The 19,607-nt window shown below is 43.3% G+C and overlaps 1 protein-coding gene across 3 annotated transcripts in view; it reads right to left on the reverse strand.

Moving 5' to 3' along the window:
• Nucleotides 1-9,635, reverse strand: part of KPNA4 (karyopherin subunit alpha 4) — a 57,037-nt gene extending 47,402 nt beyond the window's left edge. Inside the window, exons 1-3 of one of the 3 annotated variants that reach the window (XM_075861565.1) lie at nucleotides 9,450-9,635; nucleotides 9,229-9,331; nucleotides 1,301-1,345 (exon numbers count right to left, since the gene is read on the reverse strand). In XM_075861565.1, the coding sequence (XP_075717680.1) occupies nucleotides 1,301-1,345; nucleotides 9,229-9,297 (114 nt within the window). In that variant the 5' untranslated portion in view covers nucleotides 9,298-9,331; nucleotides 9,450-9,635. Of the gene's footprint in view, nucleotides 1-1,300; nucleotides 1,346-9,228 lie in introns of all 3 variants that reach the window. The other 2 variants (XM_075861563.1, XM_075861566.1) reach the window with 2 other exon arrangements.
• Between the last annotated feature and the right edge of the window lie 9,972 nt (nucleotides 9,636-19,607).

Below are 19,607 nucleotides of genomic sequence, written 5' to 3' on the forward strand. Positions count from 1 at the left end.
ATTCAATTCAAAAAGTGAAACTCATATCAATTCATTTCACACGGTGTGATTTCCAGCATTTATTTATTTTAATATGAAGATTATGGCTAACCGTTAATAAAAAAATCTCAAAATTTTCATTTTCCAGCAGGACTTGGCACCTGCCCACACTGCCAAAAGTACCAATACCTGGTTTAATAACCACAGTATCACTGCGCTTGATTGGCCAGCAAACTCGCATGACCTAAACCCCATAGAGAATCTATGGTGTATTGTCAGGTGGAAGATGAGACAGTAGACCCAACAATGCAGACCAGCTGAAGGCCGCTATCAAAGCAACCTGGTCTTCCATAACACCTCAGCAGTGCCACAGACTGATCACCCCCATGCCACGCAGCATTGATGCAGTAATTAATGCAAAAGGAGCCCCGACCAAGTATTGAGTTCATATACTGGACATACTTTTCAGTAGGCCTACATTTCAGCATTAAAAATCATTTTTGAAAATGGGCTTATTTAATATTCTAATTTTCCGAGACACTAAATTTTGGGTTCCCATTAACAGTTAGCCATAATCATCAACATTAAAAGAAAAAAAAAATAAAAATGCTGGACATAGATCACTGTGTGTAATGAATCTATATAATATAAGAGTTTCACTTTTTGAACTGAATTACTGAAATAAATTAACTTTTTAATAATATTCTAATTCATTGAAGACATGTATGTAACACACACACACACACACACACACACACACACACACACACACACACACACACACACACACACACACACACACACACACACACACACACACACACACACACACACACACACACACACACACAGTTATTAAACCAATATCACATTTAGAGGTATTCCCAGCTTAGACATTCACGACAATGACATATCCACAGGATACACCAGAAACGTCTGAGATGTGGGTCAACCGACCAGTCTCTCCTGGTGAGATGGCCACAAGCTGCCAATTCTATGCGGGGACTAGTGAAGAGGGTGCCACACATGCGCACAGATCTCTGTTGAGTGGGAGAGTCAGAATCAGTCAAGCAAATGCTGCTCGGCTGTCTCCATAACTCCCATACAACAGAATGTAAAGAGCCCCATCTCCACTAGTCCCCGTCTGGAATTAGCAGTTGCCGCACCAGGCAAAATAAGAGACGAATGACCTCCGTTCTTGATTTAGGTGCAGCTCCCAGAGCGAGGAGCCACATCTATCAGACGTTTATGGCATATCCTGTGGGTATGCCATGAATGTCTAAATTGGAAATACCCCTTAAATAGAGGAACATTACTATACCTTTCTTAGCTCCACAACAACTTCATTCCTCTGTCTTCTCATACTCTGAAAAAGGAAAAAAGGAAAGGTTTTAAACCAAGCAAAACATGACTTCTACAACAATGTACAGCTGGGCTTCGGAAATAAAAATACACGGTTGTTATAACTTCAGAGGGAGCCTTAATATGAATCCTTAACGGACTTTCTATAGCCCTTCCCTGAAAGGGGTTGTCCCGCTTTAGATTTGTTTTAGCGAATATGTTGGAAACAGCAATATATGTTAGAGGCTCTGTCACCATTTTATAACTATCTTATCTCCAACCTAATCTAATAGTAGTCATCTACAAAGTGCTTGTGTTTTTTTTGTTTTTTTTTAAACCCACGATTGACCAAGTTATGAAATTTTTTTGCTTTATGCGAATGGTTTTCTAAATGCCCAATAGGGCATTTTTTTTCTATTCACCAAGTGGACGTTGTATAGAAATGTGTATGACGCCGACCAATCAGCGTCATACACTTATCATTCTAGCCCAACTTGATTCACTGCGCCACTCCCACACTGACCAAAACGAAGCTCATTAGAGTGAAATACGGCGTCATGTTCATGTGGACTGGAAGCTGCCAGCCGGTCAGATGACGACTTCCGGCCATATGTTCAAGGAAGCGAAGACGCAAGGAATAGGAGTGGAGGCGGCAGCAGGTAAGTTATGTTTGTGTAGGTGATGTGTGTATTATGTTAGTGTTATACGGTCTGATTACCACTGTATCTAATCCTCCTACACTGTGCATTCGCTCAGAAAATGGCGGCACACAGTGTAGGAGGTTTGAAGATTCAACCCCCTCCTCCTGGCACTAGCCAGAATAAGGGAGAGGGGGGGGGGGATTGTGTGCGGACACAAGAGCGTCTACCCCAAATTTGCAGCATAAAGCAATGAGGTTGCTTTACCACATTAACCATGCTGCAATTTTGGGAAGTGCTTCCTCTAGTGACCAGCACATGGACATGTTAGAAATTAGAATCTAATTTATATTTCCTGACTTGTGAGAAAATGAAAACAATGTGTAATCACTTAAATAATAATTGTTTAATTAAAAAAATGAAAATGAAAATAAAAAATTCTAGCGACACATTCCCTTTAAAGAGGCTCTGTCACCACATTATAAGTGCCCTCTCCTATATAAGATTGGCAATATAATGTAGGTGACGTAATGCTTTTTATTTAGAAAAACTATCTATTTTAAACCACTTTATGAGTGATTTTTAGCTTTATGCTAATAAGTTTCTTAATGCCCAAGTGGGCGCGTTTTACTTTAGACCAAGTGGGCATTGTACAGAGGAGTGTATTTTCTGAGATTCCAGCAAGGCAAGCGTAATCTCGTTTGAAATGACAGGTTACATCGTAATCTCGCGAGATTACGCTTGCCTTGCTGTAAATCTCACAGAGACGCTACAGACATGTCAGGATTCTGAATAAACATCACGTCCAGGCTGGTAGTGATGTATATTCATTATCAGGACACTGCAGTAATGTTAGTGTTTGTGTATGTGGCTGCACATAACGATATAACTATATCGCTAGTGCAGTGTAAATGAATGGAGAGAAGAGCATGACGCTGATTGGTCTAAAGTAAAACACGCCCACTTGGGCATTAGGAAACGCAAGCATAAAGCTAAAAATTGCTCATAAAGTGGTTTAAAATAGAACGTTTTTATAAATAAAAAGCATTGCGGTCACCTACATTATAGCGCCGATCTCCTTATATAGGAGATGGCCACTAATGTGGTGACAGCCTCTTTAAGTTCTGAAAATGACCAGTCAGACATTACAGTAACTACACAGAATCCATTACCAGAATACATAGTAACAGCCACTGCTCATTTCATTAGTCAAATACATAGCACTCCCATAAAACAAACAAGAACTGGGTGTGAATACAAAAAGTGTAGAGGGGCAAGAAAATCTGTATAGTCAGCTGGGTCCAGGTAAAAGCGCAGCTAGTGCCATGCGATAAATGCACATGCTATAAAGATCGCAGACAATGAAAAGGAAAGAAAGCTTTCCCATAATTGAAATACATCTTCAATTCAAAACCTAGCTTCACTGGACAAGAGCCATGGTCCCCAAGTACAGAGTGTCCTACAACAGTAGCCAGGCATAGGAGGCATGAGTGTGCAGTATAAATATAGACAGACTTTGAAATCTGATAACATACGGCACATGGTTTAAAATAGATAATTGTATTAAATACCACAAATGGATTTCCTTATTATACCAGAGATGACAGCGGGAGGAAAGGCAACATTCGACATGGAATACTTCAGGTGTCGTATCCACATTCAGTAAAGGGGTGAGATTCATCAATGTGTCACAGCCATAAGGGCATGTTCACACACTTGTTGCTTTAGAGGCTAAGGCATTTTATAGCACTGATAGATTTAAAAACACGAGGCCTCAAGCTACACATCTAGAACACGCATCCTGTTTGTGTGGATCCGGGTAGTATTTTTTTTATCTCGTCTGCCTGTCAGCTGTTGCCAAAGAAGAATACATCGGGGGTAGTGACCTGGGCATATTAGCAGCTGTCCACATCTTTGTACAGTGGTTAAAGAGACTGTCACCAGTTTATCAATTCCCTATCTCCTAGCTAATCTAATAGGCGCTTTGCTGCGGATAACTAGTGTAATTGGTTTGAAAAAATGTTTATTTGCAAAGTTATGAGTTTTCTAAATATGTAAATGAGACTTTGACAAGTGGGAGGTAACAGCAGCGATTCTCACAGCCTCTGAAGGCTGTCCTATCAGCATGAAGCTGCTTTACAAGGGGGATCACTTCAAACAGCCACATCTCAGGCTGTGGACTACTTAGAACAGCGGCTCTGGTGGCATATGAAAGAGGGTAATCTTTCATATGATACCAGGCTCGCAGTTCTAGCTGTGACAACCAGAGATATCACCAGTTGAGTACACAGTTGGGAATGGAAGCTGTATACTATATGATCATGCTATGTTTCTGGGTAGGGAAGGGGGAGAAGCTGTATGCCGATTGGCTAGCGTCACACAGAAAACATTACACCGCCCAGAGTGAAAATAGCCACCTCCTATTTGGCCATTAGAGTCACATTAGATTTATTGACTATTAGATTAGTTAGGAGATAGTGAATTGATAAACTGGTGACAGAGTCTCTTTAAAAGGTCAACACCTGGTGTCCCTTAGACTCAGCTTCCCAGGTTCACACCATCCTCTTCAGGCCCCGTGGCAGACATCCATCTCTACGGTCTACGAATCACAACATTATTTTACATCTAACAGCTGAAATCCCATAAAAGCTATGTACACCTTGGAAAACTAGAATTTATTTTTAAATAAAAATGTGCATCACTGTGATTGGTGCAACTTTGTAATTACATTTTCTTAAAAATATTTTTTACTTTTTGAGATACAGCAGCTTCGTATCCTGTATACAGAGCAGCTGTATCTAGTGCTGAAACCACCAGGTCAGCGGCACGTACTGGTTCATAACTTAGATGTGATCGATAACAGCTCGATCCTGCGTGTCAGAAACCCCCCCCTCCAAATATACGAAGCTTCAAATTCAACCCACTCTAGGCAAGGTAACCACTTAGAATCCTAACATTCAACCAAGCCCGTGGAGCTGCGATCTAGCCTGAGTTAGTGCTGCTAGAAGCTCGTATGAAGTGAGAACTGCAAGTATATTCAGCTGTTTTGGAAAGTGGGGAGGAAAAAAAGAAAATTTAAATCTGAAAGTGGTTTATGACGGGAAGAGGTTAAAGAAATTCTGGCTTTCAAATACCAACACTATAGTACACAAGCCACTGCATAGTGAACAACGTACCACAAGTGCTACACCTCCATAGCTTACAGCTACTTAATCTATTTAAAGAGGCTCTGTCACCAGATTTTGCAACCCCTATCTGCTATTGCAGCAGATAGGCGCTGCAATGTAGATTACAGTAACGTTTTCATTTTTAAAAAACGAGCATTTTTGGCCAAGTTATGACCATTTTCGTATTTATGCAAATGAGGCTTGCAAAAGTACAACTGGGCGTGTTGAAAAGTAAAAGTACAACTGGGCGTGTATTATGTGCGTACATCGGGGCGTGTTTACTACTTTTACTAGCTGGGCGTTGTGTATAGAAGTGTCATCCACTTCTCTTCAGAACGCCCAGCTTCTGGCAGTGCAGCACTGTGACGTCACTCACAGGTCCTGCATCGTGTCGGCACCAGAGGCTACAGATGATTCTGCAGCAGCATCGGCGTTTGCAGGTAAGTCGATGTAGCTACTTACCTGCAAATGCTGATGATGCTGCAGAATCAACTGTAGCCTCTGGTGCCGACACGATGCAGGACCTGTGAGTGACGTCACAGATCTGCACTGCCAGAAGCTGGGCGTTCTGAAGAGAAGTGGATGATACTTCTCATCAGAACGGCCAGCTAGTAAAAGTAGTAAACACGCCCCGATGTACGCACATAATACACGCCCAGTTGTACTTTTACTTTTCAACACGCCCAGTTGTACTTTTGCAAGCCTCATTTGCATAAATACGAAAATGGTCATAACTTGGCCAAAAATGCTCGTTTTTTAAAAATAAAAACGTTACTGTAATCTACATTGCAGCGCCTATCTGCTGCAATAGCAGATAGGGGCTGCAAAATCTGGTGACAGAGCCTCTTTAAAGTCACTAGAATCAGATCTCTGCTGTGTTGCAAACACCTTCAGGGAGTCAGATGCATGATCATCTTTCTAAAAGGGTCCATACAAGCTCTCCACAACATCAACAGGCTTACACACCTCTGCAGGAATAGGTGGTCATTAAAAGGGCCACTGCTAAAAGGCTGGCTTCCAAAATAGGATCTCGGGGAAAAAGAAAAAAAAAGTATTTTTTGTGAGCCGTTTAATTTTAAAATTAATTTGCACATAAGGCTACCTCTCAGAGAGCCCACTAGGGTATTTACTGACACGTCACACTTACACAAATGGCCGTGGACATCCATTAGACCCAAAACTCCAACATTTGCAGACATGGCCACAAGACCAACCAATGATCGTACGGCCTAGAATCTCAGGATAAGGCTGAGTTCACACGGGAGATTATACATTACCTCCAGCCAGGACGGGATGTGTATTCAGAATCCTGACCACTACTGTAGCACAGCGAGATCTCTCTGTAAATGACAGTTTACAGCATAATCTCGCGAGACTACGGCTGCTATTCTGTAACTCACAGAGAAGTGGTCAGGATTCTGAATACACATCCCGTCCTGTCTGGAGGTAAGGTATATTCATTATCAGGACACTGCAGTAATGTTATTGTGTGTGTATGTAGTTGCACATAGCGATATAGCTATATCGCTATCTGCAGTGTAAATGAATGGAGAAGTGTATGACGCTGATTGGTCACCGTCATACACTCCTCTGTACAACGCCCACTTGGTCAAAAAGTAAACCACGCCCAGTTGTCCATTGAAACTCATTAGCATAAAGCTAAAATAGGTCATAACTCCGTCAAAAATGATCGTTTTTCTAAATAATAAAAAAAACAAAAACACTGCTGTAATCTACATTACAGCGCCGATCATATTATGTACATGATAGGCCACTTATAACCTGGTGACAGAGCCGCTTTAAGGCCCTAGACATAGTTGATCAGCGCTCGTTTGCTCCTGTTACACAAAGCTATGGATGGGGATGAGCGGCCGTCACTCCGATGCTCGTCCCCATACGGTATGACGGAAGCACGTCTCCCTGTTTACACAGAGAGATGTGCTGCCAACAACGATATTTTACTTTTTATTTTAAAACTATACGATCAGTAGATGCTCATTCATCTGCTGATCGCTGCTCCGTTTACACAGGGCAATTATCGGCAACGAGCATTCTATGAACGCTTGTCTCTTCTGATAATCACCTAGTGTAAAACCGCCTTAACCTATAATACATTGTAGCAAAGTGTGCTGATGTATTTATCTCAGAGGATTGTTTATACTTGATAAAACTTAGGACTTCAGTTGAGAGCAGGGCTAGCTATGTACAGAATGGGTCATTATACTCTCCTGCTCGTACAGCTTGAAGTGATGCTCCTGCGCGGTAATGTTGCCGTGGCAACCGTACGACACCCTGCAGTGTATAGCGCATGGATCCAGTTCGAGTTGGACCCGTGCACAGTGCTCTCCAGGCGTAGTACGGTCGCCACAGCAACAGTAGTGCCCAGTACCCATGCTAGTGGCTTAAAGTGTCAGTCCAGTGATACTCTCCGACCTGAACACAAAACAGATCTCTTGAAATTGATGAGTAATTAAAAGTATATTAGAAATTTTAAGAACTTTTTATTAAATAATAAATGAAGCTTTAAATTGTCAAACCCCATTTATCCTGAGCACTGCTCATAGCCTGCCCCCTGGTCATACATTGAGGAAAGCTGGAAACATACCCAAGTCTTGACAACCCACTAAATATAGTCATCTTGATTGGAAATGTGCCCTAAAATGAACTGCAGGACAATAAAAACCACCAAGTCACCAAAACAGTGGTCTCTAACATGCGGCTCTGCAGTGGTTACAAAACTACTACTCCTAGCGGCTCTCAGGGCATGCTGAAAGTTGTAGTTTCACAAAAGTTGGCGAGCCACAGGTTACCCAAATGACTGTCCTAAAAATAGATGCTTCCTACTTAACACTTCGGGTATGTTCACACGCAGAGTCAAAAACTTCTCAAAATACGGAGCTGTTTAAGAGAACAGTTCCTGATGTTCAGACGTTTTTGTGCCACTCGCGATTTTCTGAGCTATTTCACTAGTCTATGGAAAACGGCTAAAAAAACTTCCCAAGAAGTGTCCTGCACTTCTATTTTGCGGCTGTTTTTGTACGTGTAAAAAACGCCGCGAAAAAACGCTCCGTCGGAACAGAACGCCGTTTTCCCATTGAAACCAATGGGCAGATGTTCGGAGGCGTTCTGCTTCCGATTTTTCGGGGGTTTACAGCCCGAAAATAGGTCGTGTGAACATACTCTTATCAAACCCATGCTCTAGCGGCCTGACCCACAGACTTCATTGGCTTGTAGAAAACAACGTTTGTAATAATGTAGGCTGCTTATTGGGGATAACAGTGACCTCTTATCTGGTGAGTAGTGTGTGGTATACAGGACAAGCACTGGAGGCGTGGTGACCGCAAACACAAGAAAGTCACCAACCTGCCCCATATGGATCTACACACAATACGAGGAGCGGATATAAACCACTTATGTACGGAAATCTGGTGGTACAGTGAGAATATTGAAGAACACTACAGTCAGCCTCTCCTGATAACAGGGAACAAGTTGTATTCAGGTGTACAGGAAATTAACAGGTGACCTCGTGTGTAGACTATACAGTAAATCATATTCGACCTGAATATTGTGATAAACTAATAGATTATGCAGCGACCACGCAACGCTATGGCCCACTATAGGCGGGACAGACAACGGATGAGCCTTGGACGTGCCCCCACAGTAGAGTACTGTGAGCGGCCTATAGAAGGCGGCTGTATGGTGAGACGTGCTGCTCTCCGGGCACACCTATGTTAGGAAAGCATGGCGAGAGGGACTAAGCCGGGACACGCAGGCCCGGCTGGAAACATACAGAGAGATACAGCTCTACGACAGGCAGCAGTGCTCCCGGCCCACGCCTCACCGCCGGGTTACAGACGGGTGACCCTCGCATTGCGCCGATAAAGGAACGGGATCCGCCCTCAAATAGCACAGATGAGAATCGGTTCTCATCAGCCACCGCGCCCTTTCTCCCTCCAGGCCTGGTTCCACATTCCTCCGTCAGGCCCCGGCGGCAGCGACGTCACAGCTGGGCCCATAAGCGCTATGCCTCGGACCAGGGTCACCGAGAGCCAGTGTATGACAGTCACCGTAATAGACGGCCGGAGCAGGCGCGGGATAACTACCTCTAAGTCGCGGCCTTTGTTCTTGAAATTCTTCAGCCGCTGGTTATCCAGTTTGTCGTTGTCAGCCATGATGGGAGCGCCGGGGCCTCTCTTAACCGCTTGTCTGTAAATGAGAATACTCTGGTAAATAGAGCTCGCGTTACTCTAGTATGCTTCTCAGGCCTAGACGAAAACCGCTGGAACACCGCCTCTCCGGTAAGCACCGCAGCCACTCCGCTCACCAGCCACTAGTTTAGGCGGAATGCCGGTAACAAGAAAGCCTCGAACTGGTGAAAATGACTCAGCCCACAGACAGGAATCCCCGACGCTGATTGGCTGCTCGCCGACTTCGGTGGGGGGGCAGACTTGCGCAAGATTTCCGGCTGCTGGCTAGACCGCCGACCAGTGAGGGCGCTACATCTGCTCTGGAAGAGAGGGAAAGGACGGGAACGGCTCAATGTATGATCACAACTTCCGGGGGGTGTTAAGCGCATTATAAGTTTAGCTGGAGAGCGTGTTTGATTGACGTGATTATGAGCTGGTGATGCGATGTTCGAGCGTCACGAAGTTCAGTGTGTAATATGTTTAGCACGTCGCGCTTAAAAATTACTTTGCTCTTATTTATTTTTTTGCCACTCGCTATTCGCGGCAAAATCGCGCCATTTTGCCTCAATTTTATGCAGCAACGCATTTAGGCCGTGACGTATAAACCCTGCCGTATGAGAAGTGTGATCCTATAGACTTCTGTAGACTGACACGTCCAGGATTTCTTTGATTCGACTTGACATCTATTCTAGCGCTCCCCCTTAGGCCTCATTCACATCTGGTTCGGTTCATGGGTTTCTGTTGGACCTTTCTATCGGAGGAATCCATGAACTGAAAGACAAACGGAAGCCATAGCTTCTGTTTGCATTTTCCATTGATTGCAACGGAAGTATTACTATTGAAATCAATGTCAATGCAAACAGAAGCTATGGTTTCCGTTTGTCTTTCGTTCATGGGTTCCTCCGATGGAAAGGTCTAACGGAACTCATGAATGGAACCCGACGCTGAGGCGAACGAAGCCTTAGGGCCTGTTCACATCACCGTTGGTTTTCCGTTCCGGGGTTCCGTCGGAGCTTTCCGTCAGGTGAACCCCGCAACGGAAAGTGAAACTGAAACCACAGCTTCCGTTTCTGTCACCATTGATATAAATGGTGACGGAAACATTGCTAATGGTTTCCGTTCGTCACCGTTCTGACGTACTGCAGGCTGATCTCCTGGAATGATGTTTCGTCCCACGTGACCGCTGCAGCCTGTGATTGGCTGCAGCGGTCACATGGGATAAAAAGTCATCCCAGCAGGACATGCTGCACGCACAACCAAGGGACGCTTCGCCATGACTACAGTGTTGCGATTTTTGTGGTGGAATCGCAGCTTCTCTGCCGCAGAAATCTCAACACGTAGCTCTTTATTGCAGGTTTTATCTCCCCATTGAATTCAATGGGGAAAACCAGCAACAAAAGCAATTTCGCAGCATAAATTCATATGCTGCGGATTAAAAACCGCACCACAGATCAAATTTCTGAATGTTTTTTGGGGCTGATTTTTTTACACTGAGTGTGAATTAGATTTGTTCAAATCTCATCCTCTCTGCTACCATTCTATTATGCTGCAGGTTTTCCACAATGAAATCCGTTGCAGAGAATACGCAGTGTTTACCCTACTTGTGGATATACCCATAGGCCGGATTCACACGAGTGTGTTCAGTCCATGATATACGGTCCGTATTTCCCGCCTGGACGTCATGATAATGAATACACATGACCTCCAGCCTGGACGTCATGTGTATTCAGAATCCTGACACTTCTGAATCTTTTCTGTGAGATTTCCAGCAAGTGAAACGAAATCTCGTTTACCTCCTAATCTCGCGAGATTACGCGTGGCTTGCTGGAATCTCACAGAAAAGATTCAGAAGTGTCAGGATTCTGAATACACATGACGTCCAGGCTGGAGGTCATGTATATTCATTATCAGGACACTTGATTAACGTTGATGTCTGTGTATGTGGCTGCACATCGTGTTCTAGTAAGAACGTGATGCTGCTGTGTAAATGAATGGAGAGGAGTGCATGATGCTGATTGGTCACTGATTCGTCAGCATCATGCACTTCTATTCACAACGCCCAGTTAGTAAAACAAGTAAACACGCCCAGTTAAAAACACAATACACGCCCAGTTGGACATACGAAAAAAAATACGGCCAGTTGTCCATTTAAAACCTCATTTGCATATATATAAAATAGCTCATAACTTGGCCAAAAATGAACGTTTTTAAAAAAAATAACAAAACAAAACGTTACTGTTATCTACATTGCAGCGCCGATCACATGCAATAGGAGATAGGGATTTGATAATCTGGTGACAGAGCCTCTTAACCCCTTAGTGACCAGCCCATTTTAGGCCCTAATGACCAAGCTATTTTATTCGTTTTTCTATAGTCGCATTCAAAGAGCTATAGCTTTTTTATTTTTTCGTCTACATAGCTGTATGAGGACTTGTTTTTTGCGGGATTAGTTGTGCTTTTTAATGGCACCATTTTTGGGTACATATAATTTTTATATTAACTTTTATTAACCTTTTTGGGGGGGATTATAAAAAAAAACTGAAATTCCGCCATTGTTCTATTAGTTTTTAAATTGACGCCGTTCACTATGCGACGTAAATAACATGTTACCTTTATTCTATGGGTCGGTACGATTACGGCGATACCACATATGTAGAGTTTTTTTTTATGTTTTATGACTTTTGCACAATAAAAACACTTTTGAACTAAAATTATTTGTTTTTGCATCGTCGCTTTCCAAGAGCCGTAACTTTTTTATTTTTCCATCAATGTAGTGATTTTTTGGGCTTGTTTTCTGCGGGACAAGACGTAGTTTTGAATGGTACTGTTTTGGGGTGCATGGGACTTATTGATTCATTTTTATTATGACTTTTTTGGGGGGCAATGGAAAAAAATGGCAATTTCGCCATGGTTTTTTGGGTTTTTTTTTTTACGGTGTTCACTTTGCGGTTTAAATTACATATTAACTTTATTAATGGAGTAATTACGGTCGTGGCGATACCACATATGTGTACTTTTTTTTTTTTTTTACACTTTTACTAAATAAAACCACTTTTTATGGAAAAAAATGGTTTTATTAATTTTTTTACTGTACTTTTTATTAATAATCTTTATTTCACTTTGATTTATTTTATTAGTCCTACTAGGGGACTTTACTGTGCGATATTCCGATCGCTGCTATAATGCTTTGGTATACTTCGTATACCAGAGCATTATTGCCTGTCAGTGTAAATCTGACAGGCAATCTGTTAGGACGTGCCTCCGGCACGTCCTAACAGGCATATGTCCAGGGCAGACCTTGGGGCTTTTATCAGGCCCCCGGCTGCCATGACACCCCATCGGAGACCCGCGATCGCATTCGCGGGCCGCCGATGGGTGACAGAGGGAGCGCACTCCCTCTGTAAACAAAGTTAAATGCCGCGGTCGCTATTGACGGCGGCATTTAGCGGGTTAAACGGCCGCGATCGAAGTAAACTTCGATCGCGGGCGTTGGAGCAGGAGCTCAGCTGTCATCAGACAGCAGAGCCCGGGCTCCTGCCTGCACGGGACATCCGTGCAGGACTTAGACTAGGCTGACGTGAAAAGGCGTCAGCCTAGCCTAAAGCCCATTAGTGACTCATGTGAAAAGGCGTATTGGTGGTCACTAAGGGGTTAAGTTGTTGTTACTTCTAGCCGCTTCCACTTTACAACAATATCAGTTACAGTTGACCGAGGCAGATCTATCAGATGAAAAATGTCACAAACTGACTTGTGTAGAAGGTGGCATCCTATGACAATGCCATGTTTAAAGTCACGGAGCTCTTCAGTACTACCCATACTACTAGCAATTTAAGTTTATGGAGATTGCATGGCTGTGTGCTTGATTGTATGGACCTGTTTGCAATGGGTGTTATTCAAACACCTGAACTCAATAATTAGGAGCGGTGTCTATAAACTTTTACTCACTGGTTGAGGAGACGGAGGGAAAGCCAGGGTCCTGAATATAGCAAATTCCCAAGGCTGAGTTAACACGGGGCTGATACGCTGTGTAAAAACTTGCAGCGTATCCGTCCTGTGCACCGCAGGGAATTCCGGGCGAAAAACCACCAAACTGGTGCAGTTTTTTGGTCGGAATGGCCGCTGCGGAAAACTGCAGCATTTAGCCGGCATCCTGGGATGACGTTTCATTCCATGTGACCGCTGCCACAGCCTGTGATTGGCTTTGGCGGTCACATGGGATGAAACGTTATCCCAGGAGGCCGGCCTGGAGGAAGAAACAGACTTCTGGGTGAGTATGAGAATGTATTACTTTTATGAGCTGCGTTTTTTGCGGCGGAATCTGCTACAAAAAAACGCATCTACTGCTATTTGTTGCAGGATTTACCCCCCCCCCCCCAACAAATAAGCAGAGTCTACGCAAATACAATTGACATGCTGCAGAATAAAATTCCACACTGCATGTCAATTTTTGAGCGTTTTTTTTGCTCAGTATTTACACCGTGTGGATGAGATTTGTTCTATCGCATCCACTTTGCTGCTACTGTATTATGCTGCGTATTTTCCACAACAAATTCCGTTGCGGAAAATCCGCAGTATTTACTCAACGTGTGAACTGACCCTAACTTTGCTCTTTAAAATAAAGTTAAAAGGATTAAGAAGAAAAAACAATGCAATACAAAGAGTAAAAAAAAAAAAGAAGAAAAGTAATTCAAAATGAGTATCACATGATTTGAGCTTGCCTTGTATAAATATATCTTTAACACTTTATTGACCATAATTTTTTTTTTTTCATTGACGTGGCTATCTGAGGCCTTGTTTTATGCAGGAGAAATTGCATTGTTTTCTTTACGTGGTTTGGGGGTAGAAAACATTTACTGTGTAAGTTATATCATGTAATTTTTGCAGCGTGAATATAGGGAAAAGCTATTTTCAGCATTTTTATTTTTTATCCCGTTCACATTACGCCCTAAATAACCTGTTGGATTAATTCTTCAGGTCATTACAGTCATGTAGATATCTTATATGTGTAGGTTTTTTTGTTTTTATGTAATGTATGGGCAATAAAATATATTTTATGCAAAATAATGACTTTTTTTGAGACATATTTCTATTTATTTATTTTTTGTTTCATCTTTTTAATCCCATGAAGGGATAACTTTATTTACAACTTTACGTCCGTGCTAAGCGCATGATTTTGACGCGCGTCGCACGGACCTATGTTAGAATGGGGCCGTTCAGACTGTCAGTGAATTTCACGCAGCGTATGTCCGCTGCGTGAAACTCGTGACATGTTCTATATTTGCCCGTGTTTCGCGCTGCACGCACCCATTGAAGTCAATGGGTGCGTGCAAATCGCACTCGGCACACGGAAGCACTTCCGGGTGCCGTGCGTAATTCGTGCAGCAGCAGTAAAAGCAATGAATGAAAACAGAAAAGCACCTCGTGCTTTTCTGTTTGTAAACATAAAACCAGTGTCATCATGATGCTGGCTGCGCGAAAATCACGCAGTCGCGCACCATATGCTGATGCCACACGGACCTTTTGCGCATGCAAAACGCAATGTTTTTTGCGCATGCAAAACGGACATGTCCGTGTGAATAAGGCCTAACAGCAGGTTTACTGAGCAGACAGCCAAGTGGTCCTTTCTAGGAACTTAGGCCTGACTGGAGAGGGTTCCCTTGGTCTTCGATCCTGTCCTCGGGTTTCCAGTGTCACGATCAAATATAGGAGTACCCTTTGATCATGCCACTGTTATGAATTACGGCGATCAAAGGGTTAAACAGCTGGGATCCAATTTTTTTCTGATCCCAACTGTACTCAGAAGACTTCTCTAATTTACATCTCCTGCTTTGAGGAGCGCTCATCAGCCTTTTCTACAGCAAAGCCAAAAGACGTCACTGTAAACTGGGGACCTTTACCGCCTGCCGTCAAAAGACAATGGGCGGTCGAGAAGGGGTTAAAGGAAAATTGTTAGCTCATTTTGAGACAATCAACCACCACCAACCTCTTATGCTTTTTCTAATATCTTCCTAATGATTCCGATAAAATAACTTTTAAATGACCTCTCGCTCTATGCAAATTAGTTCAAAAGTCTCACCTAGGCGGTGCTGGATTTCTCAGTAGTCACAAATTCTGCTCACAAAACAGTCCCCTGAATGGTTGATTGATGTGTCAGCAACGCAAGATTTGGAGAGGGCGAGGAGTGACGTAACATGCCGCTGGCACAGCAATCAATCAAATAGGGGTGTGCTTTGTGAGCAAAATGAGTTACTATTCAGAATGCCAGCAACGTCCAGATGACTCTTTTTAACTCATTTGTATACAGTTCAAGGTGATTTAAAAGTTTTTTGCATCATTAGAAAGATACAAGTAAACTACATAAGTGGTGGTTGATAGTCCCAAAATAAACTGACAGGTTCCCTTTAAGATGCCTGAAACAGCTTAATTATCTAATCCCCAAAACCTTTTAATTGAAAACATTTCTGCAGTCTTCTCTAATATCAAAGTGCGCTACGTATATGGACTGATAATTAACAAATGCCAAAGTCAGGGGCGTAGCTAAAGGCTCATGGGCACTGGTGCAAAAATTTAGCTTGGGCCCCCTCCCCAACACCACCAGACCCCTGCACGCGCCTATGCCCAGCCACCTTGCCCAACAGCCCCCATGGATGCCCCCACAGTATAATGCCCCCCATAGCTGCCTCCACAGTATAATGATCCCCATAGCTGCCCCACACAGTATAATGCGCCCCATAGCTTCCCCCACACAGTATAATGCCCGTCATAGCTGACCACCACAGTATAATGCCCCCCCCCACAGTATAATGCTCCCATAGCTGCCCCCACACAGAATAATGCTCCCATAGCTGCCCCCAAACAGTATAATGCTCGCCATAGCTGCCACATACAGTATAATGCCCCCATAGCTGCCCTCACACAGTATAATGCCCTACATACAGTATAATGCTCCCCATAGTTGCCCCATACAGCATAATGCCTCCATATCTGCCCTCACACAGTATAATGCCCCCCATAGCTGCCCTCACACATTACAGGGTGGGCCATTTATATGGATACACCTAAATAAAATGGGAATGGTTGGTGATATTAACTTCCTGTTTGTGGCACATTAGTATATGGGAGGGGGGAAACTTTTCAAGCTGGGTGTTGACCATGGCGGCCATTTTGAAGTCAGCCATTTTGTATCCAACTTTATATTTTATAAGTGGTCAGAAACGTGTAAATAACTCATGAAAGAATAAAGTAACCTTAAAACCAAGCACACCATTGTTTTTCTTGTGAAATTCTCGATAAGTTTGATGTGTCACATGACCCTCTTCCCATTGAAAGAACTAAAGTTGTATACAAAATGGCCGACTTCAAAATGGCCGCCATGGTCAACAACCAGCTTGAAAAGTTTCCCCCCCTCCCATATACTAATGTGCCACAAACAGGAAGTTAATATCACCAACCATTCCCCTTTTATTTAGGTGTATCCATATAAATGGCCCACCCTGTATAATGCCCTCCATACAGTAAAATGCCCCCCATAGCTGCCCTCACACAGTATAATGCCTCCCATACTGTATAATGCCCCCACCATATCCGCTCCCCATACAGTATAATGCCCTCCATATCAGCCCCTCCATACAGTATAATAAACCCATATCAGCACCCCTACAGTATATTGCCCCTCATGAACTCCCCATACAGTATAATGCCCCCCATATGAGCTCCCTATACAGTATAATGCCCCCATATCCGCTCCCCATACAGTATAAAGCCCACCATACAGTATAATGCCCCCCATATGGGCTACCCATACAGTATAATGCCCCCGCCAGATCAGCCCCCCATAAAGTATAATGCCCCCCATATCAGCTCCCCATACAGTGTAATGCCCCAACCCCACAATATCGGCCCACCCATACAGTATAATGCCCTCATACATGCATAATAGAAAAAAAATTACCTATCCCCGTTCCCACGCTGGGTGGATGAGATCCTTCTCCTCCTTTGGTCTGTGCTATGAGTGACTCAGCTCAGACTGGCGCGATGACGCTCAAGGCACAGTGAAAGCTGGAGCAAAGAGCCGTCGGCTCCTTGCTCTAGCATTGAATGGAACCAGGACCTTGGTGAGTGACTCGCGACCCCCTGGAGGTCATCACAGTAATTTAATGGCCCCCATCTCCTCTCTCCACTGCATACACATACAATACATTACAGGCCCCCTCTGCAGCTCACCTGGAGTCTTCCAGGATCTTCTGCACTGGCTCTTCCACGCTGGCTGGAACGCCACTCACTTGACGTCACGGTCACACAGTACACTGAGTGTACCATGTGTCCGTGACGTCTAAGGAGCCCGGCCCATAACCAGGAAGTGCCGGCGCCACGGCTCAGAAAATGTATTAAATCATTAGCGTGCTGTGTGACTATGGGCCCCCCAGACTTAAGGGCTCGGTCACAACTGCGACCCCTATAGCTACGCTACTGGCCAAAGTCCAACATCCGATCTGCCTCTAGTGCAGCTAAATCTTAAAAATTAGGGTGTTTCTATCTAGAATAGGTCTAGTTCTCCAACCCCCTCAGTTGACTTATCTGCGTGGAAAAATAATAAAGGAGCGGATCAGGTACCGCCAAGTCTTCCTTTCTTGTATCTTCCTTTCTTTTTTTAATGCTGATCATAACTTAATGGATACTCATAACTTAAATATCACTTCATGTTTTTATTATCCACTTTAACCCCTTCCCCCTGCTGGCATTCTGGGCCCTAATGTCCAAGCCATTTTTTAGATTTTTCCATTGTCACATTCGAAGAGCTGTAACTTTTTTATTTTTGCGTCGGCATAGCTGTATAAGGTCTTGTTTTTTGCGGGACGACTTGCAGTTTTTATTGGTACCATTTGAGAGTAGATGCGACTTTTTGATCACTTTCTATCACATTTTTTTTAAGTCAGGATTAACAGAAAACAGCAATTTTTCCATTGTTTTTTATTTTATTTTTTACGGCGTTCACAGTGCGGGTTAAATAATGTAACAGCTTTATAGTCGGGGTCGTTACGGACGCGGCGATACCAAATATGTGTAACTTTTTTGCTTTATTGTAGTTTTTTTTTAATAGTAAAGCATTTTGTAAGGGGAAAAGCTGGGTTTTTCATTATTTTTTTTTCACTTTTTTTTTAAATTAACTTTATTAAACTTTTTTTACTTTTTTACTAGTCCCACTAGGGGACTTCACTATCCTCCGATCGCTATTATAATACACTGCAATACTTTTGTATTGCAGTGTATTACTGCCTGTCCGTTTAAAACGGACAGGCATCTGCTAGGTCATGCCTGCGGCATGATCTAGCAGGCATTCGCTGCAGGCAGACCTGGGGGTCTTTATTAGACCCCCGGCTGCCATAGAAGACACAGACACTCGGCGATTTTATCGCCGGGTGTCAGTGAGATGAGAGGGAGCTCCCTCCCTCTCTCCAAAACCACTCAGATGCGGTGCTCGCTATTGTGCACCGCATCTGAAGGGTTAAACAGGTGAGATCGATACTAATATCGATCTCACCCGGCAGAGCAGGGACGCCCCCAGCCCTCAGCTGCTTCTGGCAGCTGAGAGCAGGGAGATTTCACGGCTCCCTGCTCTGTTTACTTTATTCTACAGCAGCGACGTAGTTTGGCGGCGCTCTAGAATAAAGCCCACTAATGACCGCCGTAAAAAGACGTATCGGCGGTCATTAAGGGGTTAAAGGGGTTTTCCAGGACTTTCGGGGGATATTGTTTACACAAGCAAAGTGGCTCATCCATACGGGCAGTTGTCTTGTACTGCAGCCTAATTCTATTGAAGTGAATAGAACTGAGCTGCTGTACTAGTTCACTACAACACTTGTATGTATGGCACTGTGCCTGTATACACAATAAAGGGGTTGCGGGTAAGGATAGGCCATCAATATTTTATTCCTAGAAAATCCCTTTAACACTTTAATAACCAGGCTTAGTTCCGCCTTAATGAGCTGGCATTCTTTTTCTTTTTTTTCATTGTCGCATTCCAAGAGCCATGACTTTTTTCTCTTTTCATCAACATAGCCGTATGAAGGCTTGTATTTTGCGGGACGAGTTATATTTTTTGGGTACATATATATAGAATAACTTTTATTAAGTTTTTATTTTTGGAGAATTGAAAAAATCAGCCACACGGGATTGTATGCATTTTAAAAGTATGCAGTTCACCATGTAGTTTAAAAAACATGTTACCTTTATTCTATGGGTTGGTACGATTATGACAATACCAAATATGTATATGTTTTATGTTTTACTACTTT

Source organism: Rhinoderma darwinii, chromosome 4, assembly GCF_050947455.1.
Source record: "Rhinoderma darwinii isolate aRhiDar2 chromosome 4, aRhiDar2.hap1, whole genome shotgun sequence".
NCBI lineage: Eukaryota > Metazoa > Chordata > Amphibia > Anura > Rhinodermatidae > Rhinoderma > Rhinoderma darwinii.